This window comes from Colobus angolensis, unplaced genomic scaffold, assembly GCF_000951035.1.
Source record: "Colobus angolensis palliatus isolate OR3802 unplaced genomic scaffold, Cang.pa_1.0 Scaffold39, whole genome shotgun sequence".
Taxonomy (NCBI): domain Eukaryota; kingdom Metazoa; phylum Chordata; class Mammalia; order Primates; family Cercopithecidae; genus Colobus; species Colobus angolensis.
Genome location: NW_012117265.1, coordinates 2,463,005 through 2,472,782, shown reverse-complemented (window position 1 = coordinate 2,472,782; position 9,778 = coordinate 2,463,005). Strand labels below are relative to the sequence as shown.

Genomic DNA, 9,778 nt, shown 5'->3' with positions numbered 1-9,778 from the left:
CAGCCTGGGCGACAGAGCGAGACTCCGTCTCAAGAAAAAAAAAAAAAAAAAAGATATAACAGAATTATTTTGCCAAGGCTAAGGAAATAAATAAATAAGCTAAAACAGGAGAAAAGATATCAATAGAAGAGGCAAGATACTAGAAATAAGTTAAATAAGAATCTCATAATCAGCCTGGGCCACATGGTGAAACCTTATCTCTACAAAAATTACAAAAATTAGCCAAGCATAGTGTCACGCACCTGTGGTCCCAGCTACTCGGGAGCCTGAGGCAGGATAATTACAAAAAAGTCTGGGGGTGGCCCCGCCCTGTGGGAGATGTTTTTCCAGCAGTCACTGTGGGTTCTGGGTTGGGGTGATGTGCAAGCCTGACCCTCCCCAACCCCTGCCCACAGACGAAAGCCTTCATCCACCACGAGCTTCTGGCCTACCTATACTCCTCAGCGGACCAGAGCAGCCTCATGGAGGAGTCGGCCGACCAGGCGCAGCGGCGGGACGACATGCTGCGCATGTACCATGCCCTCAAGGAGGCGCTCAACATCATCGGCGACATCAGCACCAGCACTGTGTCCACGCCCGTACCCCCGCCTGTCGACGACACCTGGCTCCAGAGCGCCAGCAGCCACAGGTCCGGAAGCCTGGTTCCCCTGCCGTCAAGCATTCGGCCTGCAGGTTCCTGGCCTTCCTGTGTGTCCTGCAGGGTCCTGGCAGGAAACAGGACACAACCCAAGGGTGGGCAGGAGAAGGGGTGGCACCCAGGGCTGGGCACCGTGGGAGCTGTTGCCCTGCCGAGGCCGGAGGAGGGAAGAGAAAGGGTATGGGGGCCAGCCAGCCCCGCAGCTCTAGGGCAGGACCTTGTGAATAAATACCCTGCCTGCCCTCTGCTGGTGCCTTCTGTCGGCACAGCCCAAATGGAAGCCGGATAAGAGGCTGGAGGGGCAGCAGCCACGGGAGAGAGACGAGCCTCCTGAACCACAGAGAAGGGCAGATGGGAGGCTCTGGAGGGGCAAACACAAGGCATGGCCAGAGCTGCCGCCGCCCCTGAGTTGTCCATTGAGGCCATCGGGCAGGGAACCTCAGAGGGGGCCGCCCTGCAGAGCCCTTGGGGAGCCATCCATGGCGTTCCCTAGGGGGAGGACATCGTACCCGGGCCTGCAGTCAGCAGGTGCTGAGGCCCACGAGGGAACCTGGGTGTCTGGACAGGGCTTGCAGGTTCCACGGCCCCTGGAGGCATTAGGGCTTGATCTGGAGGACTCTGGAAGTGTCTTTGCCTGTGAGGGTGGATCCCAGGCCCAAGGCCTGAGGGGGCCCTGTGAGTGCGAAGTGTCTGGCCGTGTGGGGGCCGTGGGGATGAGGTCAGAGGGCAGTTGGAGTCCTTGGGGGCCAAGGGCAAGGGAAGGTGGGTCTAGCGCTCAGGTTGGGGTGGGAGGATCCCACTGCACCTGCACTGTCCCCCCCAGCCAGCCCCCACCTCAAGTTCTGGCAGCCACAGTGGCAGGGCGGGGGCTCCTGCGCCATCTGTATCTGTAGCTCACAGCCTCTCCTTCCTCACAGCCCCACTCCACAGCGCCGACCGGTGTCCAGCATACACCCCCCCGGCCGGCCCCCAGCGGTGCGGGGCCCCACTCCAGGGCCCCCCCTGATTCCTGTGCCCGTGGGGGCAGCAGCCTCCTTCTCGGCGCCCCCAATCCCATCCCGGCCTGGACCCCAGAGCGTGTTTGCCAACAATGACCTCTTCCCAGCCCCACCTCAGATCCCATCTCGGCCAGTTCGGATTCCCCCAGGGATCCCCCCAGGAGTCCCCAGGTAAGGCTGACCCTCTGCCCTGCACCCCAACTGCCTGCGCCCTGGGGTCTCTCCTCCTGTCTTACTTCCTCCAAGTGAGCTCTCACCACGTGCCCGGCTGCTGGAGTAGAGGAATCGCCCTCATCCCTGTTTGGCTCGTGGGAAAACAGGCCCAGATAGGTCAAGAGGCTTGTTCAGCGTCTCAGAGTAGCTTCCAGCTTGCCCTCTGCCCATGGGGGTGCATCACCAGGCAGCTAGGGAACCCTCACGCTGGGCACCTCCTCCCACCGTTTACCTCCTTCTCCTTCCTACCCCTGCCTGCCTCAGCCTACCCCGTGGGCCAGGCTTTATTCTCCCCACTTCTCCAGTGGGGAAGCTGAGGCCCAGGGAGGGCAGGGGCCTCACCGAGGGTCAAACGGCAGGCGAGTCGATGCCTGGGTTTGGCACTCCTCCCCAACGCCTTGGTGGCTTGCGGAGGTCAGTCTGGTGAACACCGTGGGGTAGTGTGTGGGTGGGGGCCGGGTCCTCTACCCAGGCCTGCCTCCTGCTCACGGCCTCACTGCCGTCTCCCCCTCCCCACCTGTCTTTATTCTCTTTGCAGCAGAAGACCCCCTGCTGCACCCAGCCGGCCCACCATTATCCGCCCAGCCGAGCCATCCCTGCTCGACTAGGCCTCGAGGGGCGCGTGCTGTCGGGGGGGCCTCACGCACCCGCGGCGCCGGAGCTTCAGTGGTCTGGGGCCCTCTGCCGCCCCTATGCCGGGACCAGGCTCCCAGTGGGCAGCCCTGGCCTCTTCCTTAACGCTGGCCCCGGTCCAGGGCCGGCCCCCATGCCTGGCTGGACACCGCACTGCGCAAAGGGGCCCTGAAACTCCAGGCAGGGGGCGCTGGGGTGATGCACTTTGGGGGATGGAGTCTCAGGGTGGCACAGGGGAATCTGAACCCTTGACGCCATCCTGGATGAGGGGTCCAGCCTGGGGGGGACTCTGCCGGGGTCTTCTCGGGCTGGGAAGGCCCATGTAGGGCAGGCCTCCTAGAATCGGGGGCACCAAGGGCGCCTATGTCCCCAGGCCTTGCTGGGGTGCAGGGGTATATCAACTTCTCATGAGCAGGAGCTCCCCAGTGGCAAGCCTGGTCCAGTGGGCTCAGGAGTGCCTGACTGCCAGGCCTGAGGTGTACATAGTCCTTCCTGGCCATATTAACCACGCAGCCTGAGCCCGGCCCAGCCTCGGCTGCCAGAGGTGCCTTTGCTAGGCCCGGAGCCGTTGGCCCGGGCCGGCCTTGCCCTACTCCTCTCTCCTCCTCCTCCTGGGTCCCCCAGGGTGGCTGGGCTTGGGCTATGTGGGTGGTGGTGGCGGGGGGGCCTTGGGGGCCTGTCAGCTCCCACCCATGCCTCCCTGATGGGGTGGGCCCCTGGCGGCCTCTCTCTGAGCAGACCTCACCCACTCCTCGCTCGGTTTGACCACTGTAAGTGCCTGCACTCTGTATCCTATTAATAAACTAAAATAAAGGGAAGACGCTGCTGGTGGCTGCTGTGTGGGCCTCTTGTGTTAGTGTTCGGGCTGGGGACGTGGGTGCCACCTCCCCCATCAGGCCTCCCACAAGGACGCCCAGGTCCCTGCAAACAGAAGCGCCTCACACCTCCCTGAGGGCTCTGCTTTCCTGGGTGTCGCCTTTCAGAGAAAGCCACTGGATACAGGGGAGAGCTTTTATTTTCCTTAGCACGTGAGAAGTGGGAGCAGATGTTTTCTGATCCCCCACACACCCCCACGTGCACAGGCCTGGCTGCTGCCTGGTGAAGCCAGGACCCCAATGCTCCACCCACTTCCTACCCTCAGGCCCTGCTTCTCTCACCCTCTCATGGGGAAGCCCAGGCCTCGTGGCTCAGCTGGGACTCAGTTAAACTTTGCTTTCTGATTTTTCTCTTGTGCCAGGCGACCACCTCCATCGGCTCCCGCAAGACCTTTCTTCTGAGCTTCGTGGGAGGCCCCTCCCGCCAGTCTGGCTGCCCCCTTCCGGGGCCGGTCTGTCCTAGCTGGTGTCCCTGAGCCCCAATCAGCAGGCTCTGTGATTTTCTGACCACAATTTATTGACTCCAATGCCCAGGCCACACCACCCTTTGTTCCAGGAGGCTTCTGCCTAGACTTTGGCCAGGCCATCCCTCATGCGTGTGTGGGGCCCCTGCAGGAAGAGGGGCCGGGGCAGGTGGTCTTCCAGGCCCCCTTCCTGGCAGTCTGTTACCAGACCTCAGCCTGGCTTGGAGGGCCCAGGTTTCCTTGTTAGGCCCTGCCCCGCACCAGGCAACGGTAACACAGGATGGAAGGCTTAGGCTAAGGCACATTTACAGTACAGGGGCCAGGAAATCTGAGGCTCACGTTCCAACACTGCAGTGCCCACCATGCGAGATTTCCAGGACCGTCGGTGCAGCCGCTGAGCCGTCCCTTCTGCAAGCCAGAGGTGTTCCCTGCCCGCTGAGGACGGAAGGAGACTCACGGGGCCAGACCACAGGCCCTGACTGCACACTCCCGTTTTGGCAGGAAACTAAAATTGGGGAGGGACCCCCAAGTCTCATACGCATACACCCCGCTGCCCCTCCTTCGTCCTGTACTTCCTTCCATGGCAGGGGCTACGTGGGCACCGGGCGCTTGTCCTGGAAGAAGCGCTTGAGCGTGCAGACCTGCAGCATGGCCACCAGCAGCAGCACCGCCACGTTGACAGCTGACCAGAAGTTGACCCGCTCCAAGTTGCCCTCTTGCAGGTTGCGGTCACGTGCCTCGAAGGCCCGAAGTAGCGTCAGCATCTGGATGCTGCGCTCCAGCCGGGTCCGCATGGTCTCAATGGACTCCTGCAGGGCAGAGGGAGGGGAAGGGTCAGGCCTCCCTCCGCCCATCGGGAACCAGAGACCAAAAAAACCGGGAGATATGGAGGGAGGCTGTATTAGCCCAGGAAGGTACAGCTGCAAACACAGACTTGTTCAGGCTAAGTTCAAATCCTCGCCCTGCCACTCACTGGCTGTGTGACCATGAGCAACTTAATTAACCTATCTGAGCCTGTTTCCTCTTCTATAAGCTTCCAAGCTGCTGTGAAAATTTAATGCCTAAATAAATGCACAAGGACGAGCATGGTGGCTCATGCCTGTAATCCCAGAACTTTGGAAGGTTGAGGTGGGAGGATCGCTTGAGCCCAGGAGTTTGAGACCAGCCTGGGCTACATAGCCAAACCCCATCTCTACAAAAAAATTAGCCAGGGGTGGTGATGCGCAACTAATCCCAGCTATTCAGGAGGCTGAGGCAAGATTACACGTGTAATGCAAACACTAAGAGACCAAGTCAGGAGGATCATTTAAACCCAGGAGTTCAAGACCACCATAGCCAGCATGGTGAAACCTCGTCTCTACAGAAAACAAAAAATTACGTGTGGTGGTGCACACCTGTAGTCCCACTGAGGTGGCAGGATTGCTTGAGCCCAGCAGTTTGAGGCTGCAATGGGCTGTGATCACACCACTGCACTCCAGCCTGAGTGACACAGCAAGACCTTGCCTTGCCGTAGCTCACACCTGTAATCCCAGAACTTTGAGAGGCCAAGGTGGACAGATCCCCTGAGGTCAGGAGTTTGAGACCAGTCTGGCCAACATGGTGAAACCCTGTCTCTACTAAAAATACAAAAATTAGGCACGATAGTGCAGCTACTCGAGAGGCTGAGACAGGAGAACTGCTCGAACCTGGGAGGCAGAGGTTGCAGTGAGCCGAGATCGTGCCACTGCAATCCAGCCTGGGTGACCAAGAGAGATCTGTTTGAAAATAAGTAGTTAATTAAAATACTAATAAATGTACAGAACATATTTGCTTGTGGTTAAGAGCATAGTTGCTGAAACCTGCGTGGGTTCAGTACCAACTCTGCTAGTTGGTCTGTGTGGCCGTGAGTTGCTCAGCCATCCTGTATCTCACTTTTCCCACCTGTAAAATAGGGATGATTTGAGCATGGGGTCTACTTCACAAAGTGGTTATAGAGTTTTACGGTATGAAGTTATTTATGATATGAGTTCCTTAAACCTTTACACCAGGGTTTACACCTAAAAATGAACTACCTTTTTTTTTTTTTTTTTGAGATGGAGTTTCGCTCTTATTGCCCAGGCTGGAGTGCAGTGGCGTGATCTCAACTCACTGCAACCTCCACCTCCTGAGTTCAAGTAATTCTCCTGCCTCAGCCTCCTGAGTAGCTGGGATTACAGGCACCCGCCACCACACCCAGCTAATTTTTGTATTTTTAGTAGAGGCGGAATTTCACCATGTTGGCCAGGCTGGTCTCGAACTCCTGACCTCAGGTGATCCTCCCACCTCAGCCTTCCAAAGTGCTGGGATTACAGGCGTGAGCCACCATGCCCGGCCTGAAATGAACTACTTATTTTAAGAGCTGCTACTGTTACTATAATTCAGTTGGGGGCACCACTTCGGAGGGGAGGCTAGGTCAGCCCAAAGGGGGCGCCCCAGATGAATCCTAGAGATCTGGAAGGAGTGGCTTCAGTGCACCCTGGACACACCTTGATGTCCTCCATTTTAACATCCAGCATCTCCTCGGGCTCCACAGCCTCTGCCCATCCCTCGACCTCCTCGTCATCCTGGAGGCTGTCAAAGATCAATTCAAAGAACACCAGCTTCTCGGAGATGGTGCTGAAGGAGTTGTCAAAGCACAGCTTGTAGTCCCCGGCCTCCGTTGGCTCCACGCTGGGCAGACAGACACACAAACATGAACCAGGGTGGCCGGCCAGCCGACTCTGGGGCAGTCAGGGCGGTAACCTGAGGCCTCCTGGGAGGGGCAGGGCTGTAACTGAACCCAGGAAGGCATTAGGACTGAACTCACGTGTGTACCCCATCAGCCTTGCGGGACTCGCTGACCAACAGCACGCCCTGAGGGCTCTCCAGCGTGAAGTCCACGTCCAGCCCAGCACCTCCGATCACCTGGGGGACAGGTAAGAGTGGGTGGAGGGCTAGCGGTAGGCCAAGGGCGCCTACCAAAGAGGGCTACGGCTGAACCAACACTGATCAATACAGGGCTTACATGAACGGTCAATACCAAGGGCTTACATGAACGGTCGCACACCCACAACCGGTCCCCGCCCCCACCTGTCCCAATGGCTGCGCCCCTTGCCTCTACCCTCATTGATATGACAGCTTGGGGTCCATACTTTCAGCTGACCACGCACCTATCAAAAGTCCTTAATGGAGGTTTACCTGACCACGCCCCCACTTGGCTCCGCCTCCGAAAGAGGATAGACCCAGCCTTTTTCCTTAGTCTAACCCCCAAGAAAGGCCTCTGTCGGCAACGCCCCCGTAGTCGACCTATCAGCACTATTGCCACGCCCACCAGCGAGAGTCCTGTCCTCTCAGAGGCTCCCTATACTTATGGTTGGCCCCGCCCACTCGATCTCTCACTCTAGCCCCGCCTTATTATTCCCTCCCCTTCCGCTCCCACACACCGTCCCTGCCCCATCTGTCCATCTCTTGCTAGCTCCGCCCCCGCGCTCCCAAGCACGGACTCCTCCCCCTTCTTCCTAAAGCGCGCCAAGCCCCGGCCACTTGGCCACGCCCCCTCTCCCTGACTCCGCTGGCTGCCCAGTCCGCGACCCTCTACCTGGTATTCGGTCTCCAGGCTTGCATTGGCCGGCGCGGACTGGTAGAAACACTGCTTCCTCCCCGCCGGCAACAGGAACGTGAACTCACCGTCCTGGATTGGCGGAGGTCCCGCCCCTCCCACCCCCACTGGTGGCATTAGTAGCCACAAGGCGAGGGCTAGGGCCGCGCCGGCCGCCATCATCCGGGTCACCCTCTGGTCTGCAAAGGGGTCGCGGCTCCTTTAAGCGCTAGCCCTGCCCCCGTCCTACTCGGCGGAGCTCATTGGCAGTGGCTTCTGTACGTTGTCCGTAACCAGAGGTGCCAGGAGCGAAGGACCCCTCCAGAGGGACAGGCTGCCCGAATGAATGCCTGATGCGCCCGGAAACAACCGTCTAGGAATATTGTTCTCAAAGGCCTCGGCTCTCGTCTCGGCCGCTGGTGGAGGAAAATTATAAAAATAAGTCCCACAATGGCGCATCTTTTGTAGGCAGTAGCTAAGACAACTAAAGTTAGAGGCGGCAGGGTCCGCTTTAGGCACCTCCCCGCGGTTTTCCCACAGTGCGCCGCGCGAGCCAACCTTTGGCGGGATCGACGGGGTGGAGTGGACCCAAAAATAGCGACTAGGCGTGGTCCTGTACGCGACCCGTAGGGCTCGCGTATAAAAAGGCTCAGCTGGGGGCGGGGCGGGGATAACCTGTGGCGTCGTGTTTTGCTTGCCCTGGAAACGTGCCTCCAGGTTCGACGCCTTTTGAGCCTTAGAAGCATCAGCGTATCAGTTTCCTCGTAAGTCGGGAGTGATGGAACAACCACCCTGTAGGCCGGCTGTGAGAATTGAGATGAGGCTTGGTTCATATTTAGCACTTTCCTGGTTTATAGACAGTGGAGAGGTGTGGCCACACCATGCACCTCAAGGGCCAGCAGGTAAACAGAGCCATTACAGTAGACTCGGGTCAGAAGAACCACAGCCCAGGTAGGAAGAGGTGAGGAGAGTGTGGGACTGGGAGCCACCTTGCGATTCTCCCACTTTCCCTCAGGCGTCGAACGTGGCGTCGAACTGGGAGCCACATTTCAACTCCTGCCCCACCCATTACTTGAGGCAGTCCCTCTGTTGAGCGTCAGTGTCCTCCTCTGCAAAATGGGGATAATAGGTCTACCCTACTGGGCTGTCTTGAGGATAAGTGAAATGCTTGTTGAGTGCTTACCTCCACAGTGCGTGGCATATCACAGACCCTTAGTAAAAATCTGTTGTTTGGTTCCCATCTAAACATAAACTGTGTACACAGAAATGTTTAGTCTTCAAAGATAAACCCAGAAAAGGTTGGCAGGTGATGACAAAGACCCCTCAAATACAGCTGGCTATTGTCAGCACTTTACTGCATTTGGAAAATTTGGGGAAGTAGCTCTTTGTAATGTCAATTTGGTATTCCTTTTCACTCCAAGTTTTTCTATCATTTACACTCACTGCTTGGACAATTTGAAATAATAGTGGAGAATGGGTGAATCCTTTTTTTTTTTTTTTGAGATGGAGTCACCCTCTGTTGCCCAGACTAGACTGCAGTGGTGTGATCTCGGCTCACTACAACTTCCACCTCCTGGGTTCCAGCAATTCTCCTGCCCCAGTCTTTGGAGTAGCTGAGACTACAGGCACGTGTCACCACACCCGGCTAATTTTTTGCATTTTTAGTAGAGACAGGGTTTCACCGTGTTAGCCAGGATGGTCTCAGTCTTCTGACCCTGTGATCCGTCCACCTTGGCCTCCCAAAGTGCTGGGATTACAGACGTGAGCCGGATTTTTTTTTAAAGACAGGGTCTTGCTCTGTTACCCAGACTAGAATGTAGTGAGGCCATCATGGCTTACTGCAGTCTCAACCTCCTGGGCTCAAGCGACTCTCCCAGCTCAACCTCCTGAGTAGCTGGGACTACAGGTGTACACCACATGCCTCATTTTTTGTAGAGATCAGATATCCCTGTGTTGCCTGGGCTGGTCTCAAACTCTTGGACTCAAGCCATCCACCTGCCTCCTCACCCTCCCAAACTGTTGGGATTACTAAAATTGATATTTAAAAAATGCAGTAAAATTCATGTTGCATAAAATTAACCATTTTAAGGCTGGGTGTGGTGGCTCACGCCTGTAATCTCAAGACTTTGGGAGGCTGAGGCAGGCGGATCACAAGGTCAGGAGATCAAGACCATCCTGGTTGACACGATGAAACCCCATCTCTACCAAAAATACAAAAAATTAGCCGGGCGTGGTGGCGGGCGTTTGTAGTCCCTGGTACTTGGGAGGCTGAGGCAGGAGAATGGTGTGAATCCGGGAGGCGGAGCTTGCAGTGAGCTGAGATCCCGCCACTGCACTCCAGCCTGGGCGACAGAGCGAGACTC

At 57.4% G+C, this 9,778-nt stretch overlaps 3 protein-coding genes across 3 annotated transcripts in view; 2 read left to right on the top strand and 1 right to left on the bottom strand.

Moving 5' to 3' along the window:
- The window catches only part of DNM2 (dynamin 2), a 56,421-nt gene extending 53,109 nt beyond the window's left edge, over positions 1–3,312 (top strand). Inside the window, exons 18-20 of the mRNA XM_011954833.1 lie at positions 396–628; positions 1,555–1,806; positions 2,387–3,312. Of these exons, the coding sequence (XP_011810223.1) occupies positions 396–628; positions 1,555–1,806; positions 2,387–2,456 (555 nt within the window). The 3' untranslated portion in view covers positions 2,457–3,312. The remainder of the gene's footprint in view (positions 1–395; positions 629–1,554; positions 1,807–2,386) is intronic.
- A 540-nt stretch (positions 3,313–3,852) lies between these two features.
- On the bottom strand, positions 3,853–7,714 carry TMED1 (transmembrane emp24 protein transport domain containing 1). Its single transcript, XM_011954834.1, has 4 exons — positions 7,416–7,714; positions 6,645–6,742; positions 6,325–6,508; positions 3,853–4,629 (listed from the first exon to the last, which is right to left on the bottom strand). The coding sequence occupies exons 1-4, from the start codon at positions 7,596–7,598 to the stop codon at positions 4,411–4,413; spliced, it is 684 nt and encodes a 227-aa protein (XP_011810224.1). The 5' UTR covers positions 7,599–7,714; the 3' UTR covers positions 3,853–4,410.
- Positions 7,715–8,092: 378 nt separating this feature from the next.
- The window catches only part of LOC105520854 (chromosome unknown open reading frame, human C19orf38), a 33,166-nt gene continuing 31,480 nt past the window's right edge, over positions 8,093–9,778 (top strand). Inside the window, exon 1 of the mRNA XM_011954832.1 lies at positions 8,093–8,317. Coding sequence (XP_011810222.1) covers positions 8,297–8,317 — 21 coding nt within the window. The 5' untranslated portion in view covers positions 8,093–8,296. The remainder of the gene's footprint in view (positions 8,318–9,778) is intronic.